This window comes from Rhyacophila brunnea, unplaced genomic scaffold (genome assembly GCF_057557595.1).
Source record: "Rhyacophila brunnea isolate RB1 unplaced genomic scaffold, BYU_Rbru_1.0 scaffold_3, whole genome shotgun sequence".
In the NCBI taxonomy this organism is placed as follows: Eukaryota; Metazoa; Arthropoda; class Insecta; order Trichoptera; family Rhyacophilidae; genus Rhyacophila; species Rhyacophila brunnea.
The window spans coordinates 9,915,468-9,942,868 of NW_028232965.1; the positions used below are offsets into that span (position 1 = coordinate 9,915,468).

Here is a 27,401-nt window from a genome sequence, read left to right on the forward strand (position 1 = left end):
TAATTTCTTCGATAATTTATAATACCTCAACAAAATATTTATTACGACTCTTCGGACAGTTAGCGACGTCTATTTTTAATTAAATTAACAAATAACTACTGAAACAGAAATCTGTAAAAAAAATATTATTGATAACAAACACTTAATACATTTTTTTGTCGTTTTATAAAATGGCGCGATTTTAAACCAACGGTAGGTACCGATTATATTTTTATATCGTATCAGTAGCATATCAGTAGATATTTTAGTGTTGGCAGTCGATTTATTGGAGACATTCTTCAATTGTTCGCCTAACTAGGAAGTTAAATTTCTACTAAACTTTAGAGTTTGAGGTGCGTATACATATATATTATTATAAATTGCATAATGATAAAATTATTAAAAGGTAAAAATCATATTTGACTCTTATGATTAAATTGGATTACAAGTTCAGTCATTATTTCGTAAATTGAGAAACACCGTTTTAATTTGAATAATTTATACGAACCCCTAATTCACGTAAAATATAATTAATCATTTCAATACGGCTACAGAATTTTTACTGTGCTTATTGGAATAATAGTTTATTTTTAATCTGTAGTACAGTTTTATTTTCTGTAGATTCGATATCGAGGAATTTATATAAAAATGCAGTTAATTTCGCATTGTGCAAATTTCCCGCGTAGGGAGAAATTTATAAAGGCGCACTTATTTAATCAACCTTTACAAACTTAATAAATAATATAATCAGTTTTTACTAGGTATTTTAAGTCATTTATTGTATAATAGACAAACTTGTTTATTGATAATGCCTATCCGATAATTATTTAAAAAGGGTCTATCTAACATCATAATGTTACAGTGGTACACACGCAGAACATAATATTAATATTATTAAGAAATTTATGCGAATGAGACTTTGAAGCTAGTTTTCGTTTCAGACCATAAAACGCAAGAAGTAGAAATTCCCATATCCTCAAATATTATCAATATTTTATGTGGGTTTCGTTTACATGACAAACTTCAATGCATGTCGTGATAACTATTGAAAATAACATATTCTTTAAGATGTATTCAAGTTTATCCCATATTTCTCCACACTAGAAAATTGTACCTTCTTACAGCCACAGCCACAACCAAAAAGTAAAACGCTTCTCTTATTTTTGTGTCCCATTGGTATTATACCCGAATTGATATCCTGGGTCAAAACAGGCTGTAAATTAATTAACAATAGGTAAGTAATAATAACTAATCACTTTTAAATTCATTGTAGGTATTATTAGTTTAAATAAAACTCAAATTTTATCGTACTGATTCCACTTTTCGGTTTCGTCCAGCTCAGCGGGACATTTTCAACTAATATAGGTACCTACCTACTTACAATAAAATAAATTTAAAAAGAGACATAAACATTCACACATGTATAATGTCATTTGGTATTAGGTACCTAATTAAATGAATACATTGATTGGGTATTAATATTTCATTCAGACAATATTAATAATGGCGTTTCAATTATACCAACTTGAATACAAATTAATGTGTAAATACCTATGCTGATATAAAAATAGGCATACATACACGTCGCCGAAAATACTACTCCACTTAACTCGTGTCAGTGTCAATAAAAGTTACCTACCTACTCTTCACTGGGAAGACAGAAGACCGGTTCAAAAAGAAAGGTTAGAAAATGCAAGATTTTGTAGAATTCTGAATGATAGTTCACCTAGATTTTTAAATATTTTGCCGCGGCACATAGTTGGAGTGAATATTTTGATTTATTATTCAAAAAATAATGTCACGCGAGATATTGCAGTGTAATTTTAGTCATTATTTTGTAATGAGTGATAATGAATGACATGCCTACAATGTTAGCTGTCATAGTGACGGTTGCATTTTGTAGTTAGGTACATACCTACTGAATTTTAATTTTAAGGAAAAAACATGCTTAACTTAAATCTCATTTTATTGTGTCATATTCTTGGAATAATCAACACTGAATAATATTAATAACCTTCGAGTATCATTAGGTACCTACCAAAAAAGCGCTTTACGACTTCTATAAGTAGGTAGGTAAGTAATGAATAAAACTTTTGGATTTAAAAAATGAATAGCTTATTTATGTATTACTGCAAAAACGCTATTATTATATGAATAATATGAAGTAGAATAGATTATGAAACTACAGTTATTAACGGTAGGTCAGGATTTCCTGAACGTATTATACTCGCCCCCCCCCCCCATTTAACTCGCACGAAATTAATAAATAGGTTTCTATGTAGGTAACATTGAAAATAATTTTCGTCTTAGAAGACAATATTATATTTTCGAATAAAATTAATTTTTCTGTTAGGGATAGAGGTAGTATGATTGAAAATTTAGATACTTATATTTTTGAATTTCATAGATAATATTTTGAAAATAATTTATGGCAAGCAGAAGTTCTCAATTTGTTTCACACCCTACCACTCGATAAAACGATAAATGTCCTCAGGAAAGATGCAACCGACAGGTCTTGTTTATAGGAAAGCAGGTAAAGTTTGGTTGATTGATGATTTTTGACTATTTTCTGTGAACGAAAGTAAAAGAGCATTAAGTCTTAAAAATCAAAAAATGAGTTAAATATGCCAAATGTATTATCATAATACATATATGCACAAATGAGAAAAAGGATGAGTCGAATCAACACATCTAAATTACTAAATTCCACACAGAAACATTGGAGTTTCCATACAAAACGGTTCAAAAATAAACTTCTTTTGGGTCTCCTGAATAGTAGTAATTTTAGGCTTAACACCTTTTTCTTTTCGCACACAGTTTTCATCTTTATGTAGACTAGCTGATCCGGCAAACTTCGTACCGCCTCAGAATCAATAATCTTGTGTTAACTTATTAGCTGAATTAAATTCAGTTTTTTATTAAGTTAAAATGAATAAATTCAATAAATGTGCAAAAATCAAATCAAAATGAAAAGTATTTTAATTATATTGAACTGTACACACTGTACATGACGATGACCACGTGGATTAAGCACCGGTATATAGTGTCGAGGGTCCCATGTTCGAATCCTGGGTCTGGTAAGTTCACATATTGTAATTCAATTTCAATTCAATGATGACTACCGAGCCAACCTTCAGTCGTTAATTGTGCGGTGGCAAGCCAGGCAGATCCAATGAGTTTCAAAATTCAGTTGGATAGTTGGTTGCTTCGTCTTCGTTTGTTATACAGTCGATAGATTTGAAGGAATGCAGTGGACCAACGATTTGATTTTGAATTGTGAAGTTTAAGTGATCCACATCTTTGTTCTTTACCGCAAGAATGCTCGTTCACTCAACCAATTGTCATGTTTGTGATTAGCAATGATGTTCGGTAACACTTTGTTGATGATTTCGTCCTTAGTTGAGACGAAATTGGAAAAATTCAGCGGAAACGAAATCAATCCGCTCGATTCATCGACAGGAACACGGCCGTTACCGATAGTCAGCAATTGATTGGAGAAATCTTCGGCAGATGGATCGTTTAGCAATGCAACTCGCATGTTTGTCGTCAGCTGAAGTGTCTTCACATAGCACCACAGAGTTGATGATTTGAGGCAAGCATTTATTTCATCAGCAGCGGTCGATCTTGGAATGACTGGTAGTGTTTAGCGAAAATCGCCAGATAGTAGAATCATTGCGCCTCCAAAACTTCTTGAGTCATTGCGCAGATCTTTCATAGTTCAATTGAGTGCTTTCAATGCGCGTTTGTGCGCCATTGTGCATTCATCCCAGGTGTTGATTTTACTTGCTAACAAAACTTTGGCCATTGCTGAGTATTTCGCAATGTTGCATGTCGGTTTTTCAGTCGGCAATTTCAACGTTGAATGAGGCGTTCAGCATCCTTCTAACAACGTGGTCGCTATCCCAGAAGAAGCAACTGCTACAGCATTTTCGGATCTCGCACGAACAGTAGCCAAAATCAATGACATGAGGAATGTCTTCCCAGTTCCATCGGGCGCGTCGAGGAAAAATAAGCCACCATTTCCATCATCAATTGCCTTCATTAACGTATCGTACACTTCCTTCTGTTGAGGGTTCAACAGTGGTACATTCGTTCGAACTGATTGGTTCAATGCATCTCGATCATATTCACGATCACGTTCCAATTCTCGATTGAAAGCGTCGTTCATTCCACGATGTGGCGTTGGCATTCCTAACTTGACTAAAAAACTGCCGCACATGAGGTAACACATGTATTCGATCAAAAACAAAGCCTGGTTATGTATCTCCTCATTCACCTTGAGATCGGGATTCGCTGAACTGACACAAATTCGATGTAAAATGTCTTCTGACATGTCATCCTTTTACTTGTTCCACAGTTCAGGTGTATTCGATGGGAAGCATGTCGTAATAATGATATCAAAAAATGTGCTTATCTGATTTGGAGATGCAGAAACAATTGCTTCAGCGATTGTCATATCCCAATGAGTATCGTTTTCAAGCAAATTGAGCTGTTGACATGAAGCACGAAATGTTGGGCACACTACACCATTGACAGTTAGACATTTCGACTATCATTCTTTCTTTTGTTTGTTTGTTTCTTCTTTATTGTTTCTGTCATGTATCAGAGATGGCGTTGTATACGGATTTAAATTTTTTGTGATTTTCTTTTATTTTCGAATGCGCGAGGTTTTCATCGTTCAAATTCATCGATGTCAGTCAAAAGCCTTTCCATACAAAATGTATGAGAAAATTAATTTTCTTCATAATTTATTTTTTCCGTGATTTATCCAATGTTTTAATAGTTATTCTGCTATTCGGGGCGGAGACAAATCCAACAAATCAAAGATTATAAAAATCGGTCCAGCCGTTCTTGAGTTATAAATGGTGTAACTAACCCGACTTTGTTTTATATATATAGATGATATCACTGCAACAATCAAAAAAGTTTAACGAATAACTCATTATCTCACTATGCACCATCATGATTGAATACGTGTATTAAATAAGGCTCTAAGTACCAAAAAGTAGTATTGCCTATAGTTACAAAATACCGAGTCATTGCAGTAAAATTTCATGAAGCAGACCTTTTGAAAAATGTAGTTTTACAGTATGAAGCAATCACGGCAGCTTCTATAATTTTAGGTATTAAGAACTCGCAAGTGTCAACACACCACCGTCAGCTATTTTATATTGAATGCCGTTGACCACTGCAGTGCTACTTACACCATTATAAATAAAACACGCCAACGGACTTACAACGTCGACAGGGTTAATTATTTTTCTGTATTTTTTTGACTTGCTCGAGGCACTTAGACTATAGTTGAAGTTATTGGCGTTGGTATGTAGAACATTTTTCTATAAAAATGTCAGTTTTTATTATTTTGGTACTTAGCGCCTTAATTAGTACACGTATTCAATCATAATATTGACTAATATTGTAATACTTTTACGATGTGATAACGATAACATTGTGATTTTGTCTAAGAACATTTGTAGCTTATCTTACTTACCACTATCTTTTTATTTTACCAATTAATTTACAATGTATGTATTATTTTTCACTGTTAATACTAATTGATATAGGTATTGATATACTTGATAGAAAGCCATGGTGTTATTATAAAGACAAACACTTCACTACAATTCTAATTACAACTTTGTATCACTTTATTATTAATATTAATGTTTATAAGAAGTATAGCACGATAGTATAGCTTACATATAGAATTAACATAATTTATAATACCCTGTTTACACATGCATGGATTTACTGCTGACAGTACCTACGTATTATCGCGGCCATAACAAGAAAATGCACAATATGTAAACATGTATTATCGTGAAAGTTGCAAGATTGCATGCGTGAATCAAAAAAGTTCAATTTACACAATACGTTTCTTAACTTCCTTCTTTAAGCACTACTGTGCATGGTTGTAGCATCAGTCCCATGCGGCTATGTCTCGGAACGGAATGAACCCTTAAAATCACTTCTTTCAGACATGTTTATAGAGTAATGGAAGGCGGCTGTTCATATTCATGGCTGTACATTCATGACGGGTGGGGGTGGGAACATAGTTAATACATATCATCACGGCCATAACAAGAAAATGCACATGTAAGCACGCATTATCGTGCAAGATTACATGCGTGGATCAAACAAGCTTAATTTACACACTATTGGTGCCAGTAAATCCATACAGCCGCTATAAGTAAACAATAAAAATAGTAAAACAATAATCATAAAATTAATATAAGTATACATAATATATAAGTTTTTTTTATGTAAAACTGTAAATATCCTGTGTTATGCCCAATTAACAATTTGAGTCAATTCACAACAGAAACCCGAAATTCTAAAATCAATAAAGATACAACACGGTACATTAACTCATTCGCTGCTGATTATATAATGATTTTTTAATTAGCACCTTTAAAATGCACGTTAATTACATCGATCGGCCGCCTGGTCATTACGCGCATGTGCGTCTTCAGCGTTCAAAGTATTAAGGTCATGAAAAATCTCGAATTTGGTTCTCCCCAAAAGTTTTCTTTTTGGACTTAAAGTAGTCTGGCTTTCAGGTACAGTTATGATTATCTAAGGATTTCCATCGAATTTTTTACAAAGGTTTTATTTAAAAATAAGGTAAATTAGAACATATTTCCAAATGTTAAACATTGGCCATTTACGGTCTGCCTGATTCTTATTTTCTAATTGTTGTTCATAATCAATGTTTAATGTTATTTTTCCAGCTGGTTTAGAATGGCTGAATATGGATTCATGAAACAAGTTCCTGGATTTGCCACCAAGGCAATTCACGTTGGCCAAGATCCATATAACTGGAAGTCAGCCTGTGTCGTCCCACCTATTGTTACATCAACAACATTTAAACAAGATGCTCCTACTGAACATAGGGTAAATCATTAGATACATAATATTAAAAAATTACTCTTTCCATCTTCCAGTAAAATTTGTATGCAAAATAATTCTTTGGTATTGTTATAATGTTGATAATTAGGTCAACTCATCTTATCCGATTACCAGTCTTGTTTAGTGGTAAGTACTGTTATAAATATAACAATTTTATGTCACATTATGATACGAGGGTGGGTCAATAATTCCTTAGAAAAAAGCATTAAAACAGTTTTTATTTTTGTAATTTTTTTTTATTTCTCAACATAATCTCCTTGGAGCTCAATACACTTGGTTAGACGTTTCTCAATTTTTTTTAAACCGCCAGAAAAATAAGTTTTCGGAAGGTCCTCAAAATAAGCATTTGTCCGATCGATGACTTCTTCATTTGAAAAAAAACGTTGTCCACTTAGCCATTTTTTTAAGTTTGGGAAAAGGAAAAAGTCACTGGGGGCTAAATCTGGCGAATACGGTGGGTGGTCGACCAATTCGAACTTCAATTCTTCAATTTTAGCCATTGATCGTAAACATGTGTGAACACGGGCACTGTCCTGATGAAAGAGGATTTTTTTCCTATTTAAATGAGGCCGTTTTTCTTCAATTTTGTTTTTTAACTGGTCCAATAAAGATGCATAATAATCCCCTGTTATTGTTTTTCCTTTTTCCAAATAGTCAACGAAAATAATTCCACGTGCATCCCAAAATACAGTAGCCATAACCTTACCAGCTGATTTTACGGTTTTCGCCTTCTTTGGACATGATTCGCCTTTCGCAATCCACTGCTTTGACTGTTCTTTCGTCTCGGGAGTATAGTGGTGTATCCATGTTTCATCTACAGTCACAAAGCGACGAAAAAATTCATCCGGATTGCGTTGCATGAGCGACAACAGGGCTTTAGAGGCCACCACCCTATTGCGTTTATTGTCGACTGTGAGCAAACGCGGCACCCATCTTGCAGAAATTTTTTTCATGCCCAATTTGCCATGTAAAATAGAAATGACGCTACCTTTTGAGATCCCTGTAACCTCAATTATCTCACTCAACTTTAATCTTCTGTCACTTAACACCATATCGTGGATTTTATTGATCATTTCTGGTATAGTCACCTCTACAGGACGTCCTGAGCGTGGTTCATCCTTTGTTGATGTACGACCACGTTTAAATTCATTTAACCAGTTATAAATAGTTGCAAGTGAAGGAGCAGATGTGCCGTGAACTAAATCCAACTCATTTTTTATTTCCTTTGCTGTTAACCCTTTTATATTAAAATGTTTAATAACAGCTCTAAACTCAATTTTCTCCATTTTTGTAAACAAGCAATTTTTTTTTTTTAAATGTACGAGAAACACACAACAACCCGACCAATCTGATTGAAACTTCGCAGCATACTGAATCGGTAGTGCCGCTGCATGAAAACAAACCGCTTACAGTACTAGTCGCGCCACCTGTTGGCTTTTCTAAGGACTTATTGACCCACCCTCGTACTTACCGAGCTTTTGTATATTTTTATTAAATCATTCTGACGTTGCGCTATACCAAAGATTCCCAACCAAGTCCGTGAGCCATGTTCATGAGTATCAACATAAACATTTTTGTTAAAATAAAAAAAGCTTTAACGTGACCTATTTATAAACAAATGAAACATTTTGAAAGTTTACCTTGGTCAGCTATCGTGTCATAGTTATTGTTTGGAACAAGGATTGAAGGAATAAAAAATATTGAAAAATTTAGTTGTCTGTAAAGAACATCACCGCCTACTATGCACTGTTCCTTCTGTTTTTATTAAAGCATTTAAAATTTTCACACTGACATTAAGTAGTCACATACAATACAGGATTTATTTATAGCTATATTATTTATTGTTATGTGTGTTAGTCTTTGCATGTATCTATTGAAGATTTTTTTTAACCCCACCCTCCCATAACCTTTTACCACCGTGTGTATATTACGTCATATTTTGACACTCTCGCCTAATGTTAAGAAAAGATGGTTTTTTTTTTTTTAATATTTATCCTTAAATCCACGATCGACGATATACATGTTATTGACTTTGTGACGTCACATTTTCTCTGACCCCCCTCCGTCACAAATCATCACCTTTTATCAGCCCCCTCCCCCATCTTAGAGCATGATGTTATATATGGACGGCCCGGCCCCTAGGTACTTCATAATGGATATTTTTATCATTAAAATAATTTGTTTTGCACGTAGGCATACCGCTACCTACCGCTTTACACATCTATTTTTCAATTTTATTAACCCTCTGAAACATATTGTGTCAGCCGGGTAGGGTTCCTTGAGATTTTATAAAATGTTTCAAGGGTTATAAAAAATGTTGGGAATTACTGCACCATACATTGTGTTTGAAAACATCATGATTAATAACAAATTTCTGATTTTTTTTATAAAAAATAAATAGAGTAGTTCACTTGATAATGATTATCAGTTTTAATTATTATCCTCCTTCCAAATGACGTATATTTTTATCTAAAATTCAAAACATTCACATAATATTATGTGAATCACATTATCGTAACTTTTACTGTTTTGTATGATAAAAATAATCTATGATGTTAAAAAAACTGTCATTAAATAATGTTATTCTTTTCAGGGTTTCGAATACGGTAGGTCAGGAAACCCGACTCGAAATGTCTTGGAGGAATGTTTGGCTTCATTAGATAACGGTAAACATGGTTTATGCTTCTCGTCTGGATTAGGTGCTACCACATGTATCGCATCTTTGTTAAGCCATGGAGACCACATTGTTTGCGGTGATGATATGTATGGTGGTACCAACAGGCTCTTCAGGTAGGCTATGACTTATTTTTATTATTGCTTTATATTATTATGTAAGAGCATCTGTTTATATATTATCTTTATTTTCATAATGAAAAGAGATTTTCAAATGAAAAAATAATGATACCTTTGTAAATATTTGATGCAGTCTCAGAGTAGGTAGTTAGAAATTTCAAAGTCATTTATCTCTTAATCACACGATATGCACAAGAAATTACCAAGAGAAAAGAGCTTATTTATTTTTATGGAGTGGAGATTTAAAAGGCACTCACGGCTTAAAATTTAAATATTTAAGTTGTATCTTTGCTTCAACGAAACAACATTTTTGCAAAAATACTAATGAACTTAAAGATAACATGTGCAGACTTGCCTTGCGGCTTATTAGGTATTTAGTGAGGGGTGGTGGGGTCGCAACTCGACCGAAAAATTGAAACAAAATGAATTGACTCGACTACATGATCTCACAAAATTTCTCGAAGCCTACGATGGGCGAGCGGTTTACGGGTTGGCTTATAAGATCAACTTCCCAAACAACTGTTATTTTCAGAATATGTGAGGTCAGGATACCTATTCATTTTATGAGGGCAGAATAGAAAGTAGCTTCGAGAGATCTGAAAGTGTGGTAGTCGTCAAACATTCACTGAAATGTTTAAGAGTAACATACCAATCAATTTCATATAAGAATAAATCTCACACTAAATATTTTTATCATCAAAAAAATTTATGAATGTATTAGATTTGGTTACTCATGCAATTTCATGAAATTGAATTTTCTCGAAGTTCTGAATATATTATCAGTTTTACAAAAATATTCCTATTTCTTGATTGTATCACATTTTATCAGATCTTTTATTGATAAATATTATTTTATTCATAACATGTATTTAACAATAATGAATATAATATTTTTTTTTCAGCAAAGTTATTTCTAGAATGGGTATTGAAATATCATTTGTGGATTTGAAAGAACCAAGAAATATTACCAAGGTTTTAACACCGAAAACAAAGGTTTGCGTTTAATTAATTTTCATATCATTAAATATGTAACAATAACTTTTTGTTTAAAATAATTATATTCCATAAGCAAGTTTTTTATAAACTCATAGTATATGAAATAAATCTTCAGTTGACATGAACATAATATATTTTCAGTCTGACAAAAGATAACTGATACAAATCTAGTTGCTATGGCCAACAGAGTTTTATGTTAAATTTACACTGCGTTACATGATTGTTACACTTAACCTTTCACTTCATTCATTGTATTGAAAATTAGTATAGCCTTGACTTGAAATAATATGTATTAAATTTTTCTATTAATGTTCTAAATTATTAGTCATGCAATCATTCTTAATCAACAAATTACTTAACTAATAATCACACAATCTTATATTGAATGTGTCATGAAGACGATGACTAATATTGATGTTTTCCCAGGTAAACGGTAAAAATGGAAAGAAATATTAGAATATTACTGATAGATAAAAACTCGTTTTTGCGGGCCCACCTATCGCTAAGATTAAGAGCAGTGTGATGCTCTACAGCAGTGTTACACAACTGGTGTTCCGCGAGTTAAAATTAAAGGGTTTCTGTCTATTTTTAGCAATTTTATGAATCTTTAAACAAATCCACTCGTACTCGGCACTCGTCATATGAAGCACTGATTTCCACCAGCCGCGACCCTCTTTTGTATATGCCAAGTAACCTGCGACCCCCCGTCACATTAGCATAACAAGCCATTTTTATTAGATTGAGAAAACACACTTAAAAGAAGTAAAAAATAAAACTTTCCACATGGATTATTTCACTTTTAGACTAAAAATATGATAGTTCACAATTTACTGTTTTTTTTTTTTTTAACCATTAACGATTTACCAAATCGGATGTGGTTAACCAACACACAATAATCAAAAATACGTAACCCAATTATATTTTTAATAATAGACGTAATAGCAGGTGAGTTTTTTTTTACTATCCATGGAACAAACTTATGCGACCCATGGGTCCGTATAATCAATAGTGATACGAAATGAAAAGTCGTTTTTTTTTGCAGTGCAGTACCTGCAGAGGATTCCAGTCTAAATAATGATATAGACGATTTTATTATTTTTAATTAAATTTAATGATATTAAAACTCATTGACCGCTGACGGCACAGCTGTTGTGCCCTCATTAGGGGGCCAATAGATATAATTAGCAAGTTAAATGTGGTAATTAAATGCTCCGCGGCGAAACGGTTAATAAAATATCTCATACCATAATTAGTATCATCCGTATCATTTTTATTATTCAGCTAAATTTAATTAGGAAACTCTGCTCTACAGGATTTAGGGTAATATAAATCAATTTAAATGACACAAAAGTAATATTTATTTTATTTAAAAACAAAAATAGGTGAATTTACATACCTACTTAATAAAAATTATCTCAAAGTTGTTTGTTTTTTAAATTTTGTCTGCACATTTTCAATTCTTTCTTTCGACCATGTCTGACCCTAATAGGATCATATGGGCCTCCACAGAGTGTAGGTTTGTTTTTACAAGATATGGATGTCAGCCACTTGCTCAACCTATTAGGTCCATTCTCTGACTCATACACAAATTGAAAAACAATGTGTACTTGCCAGACCCAGGATTCGGACCTGAGACCCACGACACTTAAGCCGCGTGGCCATCGTGGGGTTACATTTACAATACCTCACTAAAATTAACTTGCTTAGCCAAAATTTAAATCAAAAAATAATTGATTCTATTTTTAATGTATCAAAACCGGGATGTGAATAGCGATAAATCACAAAGATGAAACAAAAAGGCAGGGTGATGATGAGATGATAATACAATGTGCATAATGAAATACCAGTTGGATAGACAAAAAAAAGTAAATGTTTTATAAAGTCATTTTTTGTCTTCTGTTAGACCCATCACTCTTTGTGAGGACACGACAGAGCTTGATGAAATATAAGATTTAACAGAGATTAAGACCAAAGACGTTTTAGAAAACCTTCTCTCTATATAAACGTAGCCTAAATATATGAAAGGGAAGCTGCAAGCATTTCAACAGTGTCGTCCTGAAAAGGTAGGCAGGTGATAAGTTACTTAGCTGCATTAAATTAAAGAAAGATTACTATTACAACTTTGGAGAGTATATTTCATGGAAATGAGATTTCTTTCATGGGTGCTGATGTAATATCTTGGCTAAGATTATTAATTGTGGATGTGTAGGTATAATAGATTTTTAAAAATTATTGCATTTACCCATTTAATATTGCCATGCATAAATAATAAATGTTGCGAGTACCTATTACTTTTACACAAAATTTGAGCCCAAAAATGGTAAGGGTGTCATTTTGAATTTGCTCAAAGGCGACATCGCCTAGGGACGTCACAGCATTTCAACACAATTTTATAGTCACTCAATCGGTCATTAATACCTACATTAATAAATATTCTGCAGTTATTTTCCATCGACCTTAAAACATATAAATGGATTTACAATCATGAAAAAATCATTTATAAGTAAACAATGTAAAAACGTCAATGCTGTAATTATTTGCTATATAGATTCACCGAGACAAACACGGCTTGCACCAACATTTTTTTTATAAAATGAACCATCATTATTTTGAATATTTAGATGAACAATTACAAGTAAATCACAAAGAAATGTACGTTGTATCTACATTATAATAAAACGACAAAACAGGCTGTGAAAGATGGTGACAATAGCCATATTGTAAACAATAGTTTATTCCTGCCATCTTTGAATGTGCCAACATGCAGAATATTCACTTTTCTCCGAATACCAATCACACTATGAGATTTATGTGACACCATACTACATAATATGAAATAGTCCAACCTCTCTATTTACAACTAATAACACAATTTTATATTGTTTAAGTCGTGAAAGTTTGCCAAGATTTAGATAGAGGTGGTGACTGATGATAGTATAATCATTGATGTTGCCCTAGGTAAACGGTAAAAATAGAAACAAATATTATAATAACACTGACCGACGAAGACCACTAGCTAGCATGTGCACTGTTTATCATGATGTATACCGTATACAGTGCATGGTCAAATATAAGATTTAATAAAGAGTGGCATCTTCTTTTGGATGATTTCTGTAAATTTCAGTCAGCAATCACAAGTATTGCATTTGTTTGTTGAATTCCTGTTTACACTACAAATAAATAAAATATTCACACAATGTAAACTCTAAGTAGGTTACCTCATTACAATAATACTGGAAATGCATAAATAATTTCTCTATTGTGTGTGCGGGTGTCATTAAAAGGTTAAATTAATAGCTTTTAGCATTCACTGCATATTATTTCATAGCTAAAAAATATATAGTACATTGTTACTTAGACTGACAAATTGTTAATGGTAATAGTATGGTATATTTATTGCAAAAGTTGATAACATAACATATTATGGCCTCATAAGGCGTCCACTTCTGAAATATGCCATATTACCTTTTGCTGGTTTTGAGTAAACTACATAAAACGATTTTGAGTGCTTTTTATCACTGAAAGCATTATGTATTTTTAAACACTATCATATAAATAAAACAATACCTACAGAATCTATTAAATTAAAAACACTAACTAAAACTAAGTTCACCCTACTTTAGTTTAGACATTAATTGAATTTAAATAAAATCAAAAGGCAGATTTTGGAATACCTGGAAAATCCCAATTTTACATTTTTGAAGGGACAGACAAACACAGAGACAAGACAGGGAAAATGTAAACTTAAAATCATACAAATTAGTTTGGAGCATACTATGTCAATGTTTCTTCACCTTTACGAGAATGTTCCATTTGTCTTGAACCGACAATGTTTTTCTTTGCTGAGCTATTATTAGAGCGGGCGTAAAAAAAACAACAAAAAACTTAACAATCCCATTGTTGTAACCTTGATCTTGGGCACCATGGACATGTCTATAAATAGAAACCCACACACACCTCGAATTCATTTCAATACATTGAATTTTGAATATTTCAGACGTAAATTAGAGGATGGAAATTAAATATACTAAAATGAAACTAGATTGTAGAAACTATACCCAAATAGCAGGAAAACTTTAATTCTGGACATGTATAATTACAGTTCCACTGTAGCTAATTTTTTAACGGTAACTAACTATAATTACTTGTGCTAAAAGGTAAGTAGTAAAAACTTGACGATAGGAAGATAATAGTATTTTTGCACAATGATAAAAATTTGTTGTTTTGTTTGTGGGAGTTTGAATATGGGTGATTTTGGAACTGTAATAGCTTTCCACTGCGCAACCTGTACCTATAGAATAAGATGGTTTTTGGAAATGTCAATCTAACCATTATGGTCATATTAATATATAGTGGATTTTGGAACTGGACACATTTTTAAATAGGAAAATAGCAATTAAATACTGGTTTTGGGAATGAAATAAATTGATGGATTGATTCTTTTGATCTGAAATATTAGATCTGATTCATGACATGATTTACTAAAAAAATGTAAATATAGAATTTTGGAACTGGACACCTCATACTTATCCACTAAATAAGTATTTTTATATGTAAATTAAGAATATAGACCCATGTTATGATCAATATAATTTGCAGATGGTGTGGCTGGAGACGCCGACAAATCCTCTCCTGAAATTGGTGGACATTGCAGCAGTTGCTGCCATTTTGAAAAGTAGACCTGAAATATTTATGGTTGTCGACAATACTTTCCTGACATCATATTTTCAAAAACCATTGGATCTAGGTGCTGATATTGTTATGTATTCCCTCACAAAATATATGAATGGTCATTCAGACGTTATCATGGGTGCTGCCATTACAAACAGAGATGATCTACACGAGAGATTGCGATTTTTACAAAATGGTAATATATTTTATATTCATATACACAAGTTTTGAACATATCTGATTACCAAGTACTTACTAAAAAAACCTCCTTTCTTTTGAAGCTCATATAGTGTGAATGGTAGGGAATTTACTTTTTTTTTTTTGAACAGAGTGGAATTTGAATACACTTTCGCACTCCGGATCTTAACAAATTGAGCTATTTAATAAAAATATTTGTACGCACTTATAGCCTGTTTACTATGTTACTGTTAATTGTGAATGGATTTCCTTCTGACAGTACGTATTATCGCGGCCATAACAAGAAAATGTAAGTGTAAACACTTATTATTGTGAAAGACTGCATGCATGGTTCAAAAAAGTTCGGCGGGTTTTGAATTTTCATGCAATAGTTGAAACTTGCATGTCTGCGCAATAGAACGATAGTGGTGAACCTGCCGGAAAAAATATAAGAAAAATACGAAGCGTGAGTATTTTGACGTTTACTAATTTTCACAACTTATCAAATAACACCGTACAATGACAATAACGCATCTCGCTTACGCTTGAAAAATGAGATTGGCGAGGCAGTCAACACTTTTGCATGTAAACAGTTATCGCGATAGTTTAATTTAACAGTAAATCCATGCATGTTTACAGGCGCTCTTAGATCGGTAGCTTAATAATTCAAAGATGTGTGTTCAAATCCCATTCAGTGTAAGATTTTTTCTACGAATTCTTCAAAATTCTCACGAAATGATGTACATATTTTCAATAAAGAAATTGCTACATCCGGTCTTGAATAAAAAAAATTAACTGAAAAGATACAGAACTCTAAGTTATTTTTTACGTCTGTCTCTTTATTTATAACTTGTATTATAAACTTGTTTATACAATATTGTATTAGAGTTGAGAATGATATCAATTATTTAGTTGAATATTATTTATGACATGCAATGTGCAACCTAGTAATGATTTAATTTTATTATTTCCATATGCATCATTATCCACAATGATTTCATAGTAATTGATACTTTATCAAACGACCCGGCGATAGATCTGAAACATCTTTCTTTTTTTCTTTCGACCATGTCCGATCCTAATAGGATCATATGGGCCTCCACAGAGTGGAGGTTTGTATTGACAGATTTTTGTTTTTACGAGAAATGGATGTCAGCCACTTGCTCAACCTATTAGGTCCATACTCTGACTCATACACAAATTGAAAAACAATATGTGTACTAGCCAGACCCAGGATTCGAACCTGGGACCCTCGACTCTATAGGCCGGCATTTAAGCCACTCGGCCATCGTGGGTGTGTACGTGCACAAAATTTATTTCTTGAATAAATTATTGTTTTTACAGCGATGGGGGTTGTCCCGGCACCATTTGACTGCTATCAAGTGAACCGAAGTCTTAAAACCCTCGCTATTCGTATGAATTGCCACATGAAGTCATCGATAGAAGTAGCCAAATGGATGGAGAATCACAAAATGGTTGAAAAGGTCATACATCCAGGTGAAGAAAACTAATTGACTTTTAATATTAATACTATTGACCGAAGGTACTTGATGGAATTTGAATTCTAATGGATTTAAGTTTTGTACTATGGAATACTATGGAAGGGTTTTGTACTAAATGGAATAGTACAAAATTTAAATCCATTAGAATTTTAATTTACTTTTATCCAAAAATGCTTATTTCATATATTACACCTTTTGCTATAGATCCACCCGTTGGGTGAGGGCGCCATATGCTAACATTTGACATAATATCATTCAATACTTTTTACACTGTGATGAGCTTAGTTCTAAATTCGAACACCAGACAATTTATGATGGTACATCTATAATTAATTTTTTTCTTGAATGTATGTAATATTATTGTGAGTCTATGTATCAGGGTATATTGAATCAGAAGATTGTTTCCATTATATTTAACATTTTAGCATATTATTTATATTTAGCATAGAGTTCGTTACAAAGTACACTTTTGCTATAAATCTTTTCAATCTATAAATCGAATCTTTATAATATATTTAGAAAATAATATGCTTACTTTTAATGGAATTGATAAAAATCAATATTGTTACATTTTACTTTGAATATATTATGCAAAAAAGATAAGATTAAATGAAAATTTATTTACCTATGTACGTAATATATTATGGATTTTTACATTATCGAACAGAAAATCTAAATAATCTAAAATATTTAATGGTTAAAAAATATATTGTTTTATTTCATGGTGATCATTTGATTATTCTTATCAATAACAAATGTAAATAAATCAATACCTAATCATGATAAAAATATCATGTTACAATATTAATCTCACTTCGGAAAAGTAGCATTATCTTGAAATGATCGTTTTAAGACGATCGATCGATCGATAAAACACGATATGACAAGTACACAAATAATGTGACACATGTTATGTCGCCACAATAAGATTTCTAGTGCCATCTGTTGAGATTAAATGATTTTTGACTCGTATCTAGCCAAACATATGACATGTCATTTGAACTGATTTGTTGAAAATTAGTACTATTATCGCGATAATGCTCTTTCTTATTTCCGAGGGCTCAATTCTTAATATAAATTATTTTAAATGTGATTGTAAAATGCTTGCTCAGCGTTGCCGTCACACCCGCAACATGAGTTGGCCAAGAAGCAGTGCTACGGTCATTCCGGCATGCTCACCTTCTTCATTAAGGGCGGGATGAAAGAATCGAGGGCGTTCTTGAAGGCACTGCAAATTTTCACCCTCGCTGAAAGTCTTGGAGGTTACGAGAGTCTTGCTGAACTTCCGTAAGGGCAATTCAATACTTTTATTTTAATATAAATTAGTTAATTCAAGAAGGCGTTTGGTCTACTGAAATGAATGAAACTAGAATACAAATTGTAGGCCCATATTCTCTACTTAAAGAGTGAAAGTGGTAATTTATGTGACAAAAATAATTGATTGATGATAAAATATTATTTTCGTTCCTGAGCGAAGCTTGTAGAGCTCTGAACTGGAAGTTATGTTGATAGGATTTTATTCAGAGGAATGGACGTTAGCCATTCAACCTAACAATTGAGCTCAACTCTGGATTAAAACATGCACTTTGCTAATCCTCGTGGGAATAATTAATAAAATGAAAAATCAATAATAAAACAGATTATTGTATTGATTAGCTGTTGATGGTGATAAAGTGGTATATGTTGGGAAATATTTGCACTTCTCTTTTTAATAAGAGTCAAGTCAAGAGATATGTATGTGCATATATAAAAAAAAATTACATCCACTTTTTTGTCAGCTAAATACCTACTGAATATTTTTGTTTTTAAATTTTATCTTTTTTGACAGATCTGTTATGACCCATGCATCCGTGCCCGCCGAACAAAGATTAGAATTGGGAATTTCGGATTCTCTGATTCGACTCTCCGTAGGCTTAGAAGAGACTCAGGATTTGATTGACGATCTCTCTCAGGCACTCAAAGTTGCTGCCAACGCTTGAAAATACCTAATGAATTTATTACAAGTGCAAAGATGTTATATTTTTAAATATACTACTTTATATGGGTGGGGGTGTATAAGTATTCAATTGGCTTTATAGCGATCAATATCGATTTTATTATGTTTAAATTTATCATAAAATATATGTTTTGTCAATGGCAGCTTTCTCTTGTTTCATTTTTTATTGGGTCTGTCGGATAAGTCGGCTTGCCTGAAGTATCTGGCGACGAGGCAGATAAATAAATTCAATGGCGCCGTCTTTTTCATAATCCCCTTGTCTTCTGGAGACAATTTCGCCCTGGAAAAGTTGAAAGTTTATTTTTAAAGATGAATTACTTAACAATGAAGGAATGAATATGGATGAAATTCACAAAAAAAAAAAAACAAACCTTATCTGACTGCATTTTCTTGCTAATTCTCTCAATGAGCTGCACGCGTTTGGTACAAGGGGTAGTTTCAAACATGCCAGGACAGCATAGAGCCATTTTCCTGAAAACATGCACAGTAAATTGCAAAGCACTCCTTACCTATTTCCAATGCCAACATTATAGAAGCCCTCATTATTTATATTGCAATATATTTTTACATTATTTTACACATGCTCTCAAATGTTATATTTGATAATCTTTTAAACCGCAACACAAGCATCTTAAAAGAACAATTTTAAGATCATTTGACAATATCATGCAAACAATTGAATACACTTAACTTAGTGTTTACCTACAATTTATGAAATATTACTATTACCACACTGCTGAACTAAAGTAATTGTTTGTGGCACAAAAAGCATACACCCGGATGAAGCTATTCTATAAATAAAATGTTGATGATTTATTTTTTTATTGATATATGAACAAAAACCTTTAACTTACCACTGTCTGCCTGGATGCCTTTTCCTGGCTTTATTTCATTAAGACTGTCAATTAAAACATCCAAAATGAATTCTAAAACTGACTGATTCATAGTGAAGACTAATGCTAAATTAGGTTGATTTTTTCTAAAAAAGTTTCTCCATAACGTTTCCGAATTTTCGTTTTTTATGGACGGTAGCTTGATAGAATGACGCCAGACATTTTTCGTCTTATATAATCTTGAAACTTGGCACCGAAGATCGGAGAAATCTGACTCTTGATAACATTGCCACTCCTTAGTCGGTAAGAGGAATTCGGGCGCAGTTGAAGTTATCGGCAACTAAAATGACAAATCATAATTATTTATTTGACATTTTGTTCATGGCTCAAATTTTAATTCAGTGTATCATATAATCCTAAGAAAGTAGCAGAGCTAACCCCCCAAATTTTTTAAAGGTTCGGTTCCAGTGGAAAAATCAAATTAGATTCAATTCCGGTGTTCAGCTCAGTTTCAGTTCCATCAAGTCAAAAATTAGAACCCTGATTTCAAGATTCGGTTCGGAGTTGTTTAAAAAACCTATATACCTACCAACCTAGTTATAGGTATATTGTGGATATTTTATATAATCATAATATACCTATATAAAAGAATGTATCCATGATATTTTTTGAAGTTATCTTTATCCATTGGAGGGTAATGACACAATTTTGTAGACTATTAACCAAAATAGTAAAAAAAACTTTTCTAAAACATTACATCGGAAAGTATAAAAATATATAAATTACTATATTTTGGTATAACTGGCTCCAGCATGAGTGAATGATGATGAAAGAACATTGGAACCTCATCATTTTTAAGCTGTTCTGGTTCCTCAAGATTCGGAATCAAGGGTTCCTGACCCAGTTTCAATTGCATTTCTATCTCTGGAAATTAGTACTCGAGACCAATAAAGTATACATTATATACACGAGGAAAATAAAATTTTGAAAAACACTACATTGTTAGATAGCTGACGACACTTTCAAAATGTTCACTTTCAAAAGGAAAAAGCGAATGAAGTTTTAAACATTTATATTTCTATAAGGTTATACAAAATATTCTGATGTAGTGTTATTTAATAATTGTATAAAATGATTTGTAGGTTACAAGGACGATTCACTTCCATCCGTAGATAGAAAATTGTAAGTATTCATTCATAAAGTTTATTGTGTTAGCAATAATTGGTAGAGTACCATTCTAAATAGTGCAATAGTCACAATGTTTTATGAAATAAATTTAAACATCGATAGCTTTTTCTGTCTTTATCTCCAGGACTATAGGGTGAAATGGCTATAGACATTTAAACTTATTTTGTAGAACCATGATGTTGTTATCAAACCATCAACCAAGTTTGTTTAGAAGTTTTGAACAGGTAGGTAAGTATATGTTCAATCAATTGTTGTGAATGTTTCATTTACCTAAGGAGTGTTGAAATATTGTCTGATGTAATGAGATACTGTTGTAGTCAATGTTGAAATTCAAAATATCCTACAATCAGCTCATACTCTTGTTACCCCTCCGCTTTATAGTCAAAAATAAAAACCAAAATATATTATTTTATTAAAGTTCCATTAGTTTCAAATTTTCATCAGATTATTGTCTTAATCGTAATGTCTCCATAACTATGAAAACAACACTAGCATATTCACTCTAAAATTGTAGTGGAGAATACATAATCACAATGATCTGGGGAACTAAAAATCATTACTAAACACCAGTTCCCCACCTCTGCAATACCAACAGTGCTCTGCAGGTCTATTCATAACAGTTATCACTTCAGCATGTTTCTGTTATTATCATTGGTCAAAATTAGCATGTTAGGAATTCTTTACACTATATGTGATAAAACGGTTAGCAATAGCTATCTTCAACTCTTGGTAGACATGTCGGTCAAATTCGGATATGTTCGTGCGGCTGAACCCAAGCGGATAAGACCGAACACGAGCGGATAAAGCCAAACTAGCGCCATCTAATTGGTAATGCGCCGAGCCACAGCTGACTATTACTATACTAAAGATGGCGCTGGCTGAACACAAGAATTTTGTATTGACATATCAACATAACCTACAATTTTATTAGTCCTGTCATATGGTTTCGGTTCCTGAACGTTGAAATGCGTGAAGTTTTTTCAATAAACTTTAAACCTCAAACAGTCAACATAAATTACAATTTTGCCAGTCATTTCAGCCGGTCACGGAGATGTTGACGTAATTATTTTTCGAAATATGTTCTCAATATGTAAAATTAATGTACTCTGTCTCATTCCCACGTTAGCACACTCAACAGAGTCGCAGTTAAAAGATATCAACTTTTGACAGTTCAGACAGTTAACTTTTTTTACATAATTAACCGCCGGAATACGTTAAGTGATAAATGTGATATATTTATAACAATTAGCTCTTTTTCGATGTCAAGTGATATGTTAGAATAAGCCTGCTGGTGTGACAGCCAAAATATGAATGTCGCACTGAAGTTCCAGATTGTACAATTGTTTATAAAAATCATCACATATCAATTTTATTCATATAGTGTTCGCTGCATAAAATATTATACTAAACATACAAACTGATATCATCGCTGAGCTGTTAAAACCTCCAATGTGGATTTGTAAAATATTCTGTTTAATATTTATGGTTTATTTATATTATAGTCTATCTGCCGTAAGAAGTCAGATAGTTAAATCAGATATGCTGTCCCTGTCTTTTGACATACGTAACATTGTATTTATGTATCTTTGACGAACATCGATAAAATCAGTCAATCACATAGTCTTATTATGAATTCACGGCACTGTGTGTTAATAACTTGTTTTTTCTTAAAATATCTCATTATTAGCACACAGCTCAAGAACACTGCAAATATGCCATCCTAATTCGGGTCGAATATAGCAAAATCCACAATGTTCTATACTTATACCACCAAAATTAAAATAATATTTATTATAGAAGCGTCCCATGTCAAATGTCTCATTTTATTAAGACCGTAATACCTTCTATGTACAATTCATCGCATCAGAGATATTACAAACACTCGATGATGACAACCTGTATATTTAGATAAGCCTAGCTATCTGGAAACTTGCAAAAATCTACTCTCATTTTTATGCTTTTAAAGCAGTTTTTTGTAAACTTATCATTTTGTCTTAACAACAGCAGTATTTGGAGCCAGTTATAAATTTATAAAAAAATGTTTCAGGTACCTACATAAAAATTGGAGTGATTTTAAAAACTAAAAAAATAGTTAATCTAGAGGAATTAGAATTACAGAGTAATTATCTCCGATAATGTGCCAGAAACTGTACTCTTAAGATATGTTTGCACTCAAGTCCTTGCTTTTAATTGCCCCCTCATAACTGATGGTTGTTTTTTCATTTAACATTTGTCAATTGAGATTTAATTAGACAAAGAATTCTGATTATTTTTTCCATAACAAAAACTAGCAATCAATATATTCATAATTTTCACTATGAAAACCATAGACCACGGCAAGTGTACCTAAATATAATAATTCGTCACTTAATACTTTGGACGCTGAAGACGCACATGCGCGTAATGACCACGCTGCCGATCGATGTAATTAATGTGCATTTTAAAGGTGCTAATTAAAATCTCAGTATATAGTCAGCAGCGAATGAGTTAAGTACTTTAAAAAAATTAAAAAACACTTCATTAAGATTTTTGTTTCCATCCAGATAACTTTTAAAGATATTTATTAACAAAAAAGAAGTTAAAAATACATAAAGAATTATATAAAATACACAATACAGGAGGACCTCGACTTTCGCACATAATTGGTTCCTGAAAAGGTGTGCGAATGTTGAATGTTCGAAAGTAGAGGGAAGTAAAAACAAAAATTAAATTGCGTGTATTTTGAAATATTTATTTATCAAGTAAATATAAGATGTTTAAGAGACATGTTTAAGTGGGGTTTGTGGGTGTTTCCCTTAAAAAGTTATTAAGAGTTAACTGTTTGCCACTCTTCTTTTTCTTATTTTAAATAAAAAATTTTAAATGGTAAATTATTAACTTTACAATATTGCTTAACTGCTGGCACGAAATGTAAAGTGAACCAATCTTTTAATATTAACCCAGGCTTTTTTATTTGATTACTGGAAGCAATTCTTTATCCTTCCCTTTCAATGCTCTGGGATTTTTTGGTTGATAAATTAACATTGGCATCAATTTTAAATCACCAGCCAAGTTTCCACCAAGAAGCAATGTCAATTGGTTTTTAGAAGATTTATGCTCAGGGGCAACTGATTCTTCCTTAGATAAGAATGTACGACTAGGCATTTTTTTCCAAAATAAACCTGTGTCATCTACATTAAATATTTGGCTAGAGGAATTTTCTCCATCTTCAATAATTTTGGATAATGAGGAAATAAATTCTTTTGCAGCATCTTTATCCGCATCAGCCGATTCTCCAGTGAATTTAATATAAACCAACCGTTACTTGCTTGAAAAATCGTGTTAGACTCTTCTTTTAATCTAGCCTTCCAATCGTTGTGCAAACTAAGAGCCTTCGCTTGAATAATTGAAATATTCAGAGGGACATCTTTTTGATGTTGGTCGTCGATCCATGATGACAAATATTTTTCCATCTCATCCATAACTATGCCGTGTCTTTTGGAAACAACCTTTAAAGATATATTTCCACAATTTTGAACGTATTCCTTAATTTTATTGTTATTTTTCAAAATTGAACATATCGTAGTAGACCTGTTTGTATCATACGAACGTCCAATTGAAACAAAAGATTCACCGCAATCAGAACGTCGTGTGAAGTTTATAAGTCTTTGATTTCTCTTTGTTCGTATCAACACTACAGTTTTTTCTGTTTCTCACTCTTGTTTATAAATCTTTAGGGTGAAATATTTCGAATGAATCAAATTAGCAAAACGCACAACACAACAAGCCTGCACGTGCTCCTGCGCAAGACAAAACCTATCCTACCAAGCTCACAATCAAAGTGACGGGTGCGAGCAGGATGCAAGTGATGCAAGAAATGCACTTGCTTGTGAGTGAGCGAGAGGGGGATATCTTTACCCCACAGCGTGATGTTTAAAAAAAACATTTTTTTTTAAATGTGCGAAATAGCGAATTGTGCGAAAGTCGAACGTTCGAAAGTCGAGGTCCGCCTGTACATAAGAACAATAAAAATAGATAACAACTTAAATACAATTAGGAACATAAAACTGACTATCTTCCAGCACTTTTCTGATAGCTCAATCCGTGATGACCTATAAGCGCTGGCTAGACACTCATGCTTTACCACAAGCTTACCTGCACAAACCGGTTTGTATCGGGAAGCCCGTGTGTATGGACGGGAAAACTGTTCCGTATTTTTTGGACCAACTATCTCGCACAGGCAAGTCACTGCCGTCTAGCCGGCACAATACGATGAGCTGGTCTTTCACTTGTACATTGGTGCATATAAGATAAGAGTATCAAAAAAGCGTATGGTATCATCAATCAGAAGAGTGCCAAGACTAGGAGATTGAAGAGCTTTTACCCAAAAATCAGACTCATTCCGTGAAACTTGTTATAAATCGGGCAGTCTTTGTAGGATGTTTTAAAGAAGAAACAGTTGATTTTTTCCCAATTTTGATAATTTGATTGTCCCACTCATTTTAGATGAATGGCCTATCTAGCACAGGCATATTCATGATGTGGGACAATGCTTTCGATTTGTCAATTAAACGTTGAGAGTATGGTTGTCACAAGACTATTGACAGGGTGAATCGAGATGAAGAAAGCTGGGAGAGCTAATTTCTCTGTCAATCTGATACCAAGAACATTGTATCTAATGGGCAGTGTTGCTTGTAGCCATGCAAGATCATCGAAAGTTATTCTGGTGATAATTTTAAGACTCACTTAAAACATATCAACCTAACATTCACCTCATAAATAAATATACAATAGATAATTCGTGAATTATTAAGTCTATAGAAAGCATTATTTATGGATGTGATAATTATAAGAAATAAACTTTGTGTTAATTATATTATTCAACTATTGCAATACTATACAATTAAGTAACAGTATAAGGAATTAAAAATTATGTTGGTATTTTTAAGTAACTTCATGACTAATAAAATATTTTTACTTATTTTATTAGAACTGTAAATATGCAGTATTTAACAGAACAATTCAATGACAGTAGATCCTCATTGCATTAGCATTAGACTGCGGGTAATAGGGCGAGGATAAGATTTCAGAATGGGACTAAAGCTGAAAATAAACCAACTGGGAAACGATGTATTCTTTCCTCACGATAGTTGAAGGTCAAGTCAAGAAACAGATTTTAATCGGTCACAAATAAGCATTGCTTTATTCTATTTATAATTTTCATGAAAAGGAGCACTGCATGTACTGCTTTTAATGAAATAGTTGATGGAAATAAAAAAGATTTTTTACTTCATAATAAAAAAACGTGGAGGAAACAACATACCTGGTTTTAATCAGTTTGATGTTCACGTAAATAGTTACAACGTATTCTTCAGTTGTTATGACACTATATCCAAACAATTGAGGAGAAAATTAACGATAAAAAGCTTCTAATACCATAAAATGTATACGTATTAATGAAATATTTGATAATTATTACCTCTTCAGCAAATATATTTTGTTTGCTATTCAGATATTTACTATCGTAGTTGGCTGTCACTGTATCTAAACATTCTTTTCTCTCATAAATAACATTCTTTACGTATTCTTCTCCACTCTGGGGGTTTTCACAAGGCCCACTAGTTAATATGTTATTATTTATATGAAAAGCCGGAGAATGTAAGGAATCCATAGCGAGGGCCAATCAGATAAAATTAGAAAACCCAATTAAAAATCGGTGCACAAAGTTTATTTTAATTTTTTCAAATGACATAATGTTTCTTTCCCAGATAAACGGCTACTGAAAAAAACATGTTTTATGCCAGTGAGTAAGAAGGAATGAAGTAGTTTACAAAATATGTTTTTTTTGTTGTAATAAAATGCAAATTAGTAACCATTTACATCCAATTTATATTGAAAATGTATATTCTATATTATTATTTTACTTAAATAAAGCCTCCCCCAAACCAAAGCGAATATTCGCGGCGAATATTCGCAGCGAATTATTCGCCAATCAAGCTCGTATTGGCTTACGGGACAGAGCACGCTTGCGCGACCGCCTTGCGTCTTGAGTGCGAATTTGCAGCGAATATTCGCTGCGATTTTCGGGAACTCTGTCGACAGCGAATTTATTCGCGGCGGACAATTTCGCCAAGGGAATTAGTAAAATCAAAATGGCGAAGACATTGAGCAGCTGATCGAGTTGGTCCGGAAATATCCAATCCTTTATAATTTCTCTGACAGTGACTACAAAACATGAGAAAGAAAGATAAGATATGGGATGAAATTGGCAGGGAAATTGTTGAAAATGGTATGAAGGTCGTCATAATAATATCTTTTATCTTTGTCTAACCAAAGTATGTAAAGTTTTTTGACAGGATGAATACGCTATTATAAATA

General features: G+C 32.7%; 2 protein-coding genes across 3 annotated transcripts; one reads left to right on the forward strand and one right to left on the reverse strand.

The window, feature by feature from the left end:
- The first annotated feature begins 230 nt into the window (after positions 1-230).
- LOC147067862 (cystathionine gamma-lyase-like) lies at positions 231-19,166 on the forward strand. 2 transcript variants are annotated; one of them, XM_085952569.1, is made up of 8 exons: positions 231-332; positions 6,711-6,873; positions 9,482-9,678; positions 10,584-10,674; positions 15,277-15,544; positions 16,870-17,022; positions 18,140-18,314; positions 18,856-19,166. In XM_085952569.1, the coding sequence occupies exons 2-8, from the start codon at positions 6,721-6,723 to the stop codon at positions 19,004-19,006; spliced, it is 1,188 nt and encodes a 395-aa protein (XP_085808695.1). In that variant the 5' UTR covers positions 231-332; positions 6,711-6,720; the 3' UTR covers positions 19,007-19,166. The 2 variants fall into 2 exon arrangements, with proteins under 2 accessions (XP_085808695.1, XP_085808694.1); XM_085952568.1 differs by lacking the exon at positions 231-332 and adding an exon at positions 1,621-1,661.
- Positions 19,099-26,771, reverse strand: Gem2 (Gemin 2). Its single transcript, XM_085952572.1, has 4 exons — positions 26,503-26,771; positions 19,878-20,196; positions 19,395-19,494; positions 19,099-19,303 (listed from the first exon to the last, which is right to left on the reverse strand). The coding sequence occupies exons 1-4, from the start codon at positions 26,692-26,694 to the stop codon at positions 19,180-19,182; spliced, it is 735 nt and encodes a 244-aa protein (XP_085808698.1). The 5' UTR covers positions 26,695-26,771; the 3' UTR covers positions 19,099-19,179.
- Positions 26,772-27,401: the final 630 nt, after the last annotated feature.

What these genes read in the sequence shown, in the direction of transcription:
- LOC147067862 (XM_085952569.1), top strand. Translation starts at nt 6,721, where the DNA reads ATGGCTGAATATGGATTCATGAAACAAGTTCCTGGATTTGCCACCAAG. An exon ending in ATGCTCCTACTGAACATAGG is followed by an intron (nt 6,874 to 9,481) that starts GTAAATCATTAG and finishes TATTCTTTTCAG; the next exon opens with GGTTTCGAATACGGTAGGTC. An exon ending in GAGAGTCTTGCTGAACTTCC is followed by an intron (nt 18,315 to 18,855) that starts GTAAGGGCAATT and finishes CTTTTTTGACAG; the next exon opens with ATCTGTTATGACCCATGCAT.
- Gem2 (XM_085952572.1), bottom strand. Translation starts at nt 26,694, where the DNA reads ATGGATTCCTTACATTCTCCGGCTTTTCATATAAATAATAACATATTA. An exon ending in AAAATATATTTGCTGAAGAG is followed by an intron (nt 20,197 to 26,502) that starts GTAATAATTATC and finishes TTGTCATTTTAG; the next exon opens with TTGCCGATAACTTCAACTGC. An exon ending in AGGCATCCAGGCAGACAGTG is followed by an intron (nt 19,495 to 19,877) that starts GTAAGTTAAAGG and finishes GCATGTTTTCAG; the next exon opens with GAAAATGGCTCTATGCTGTC.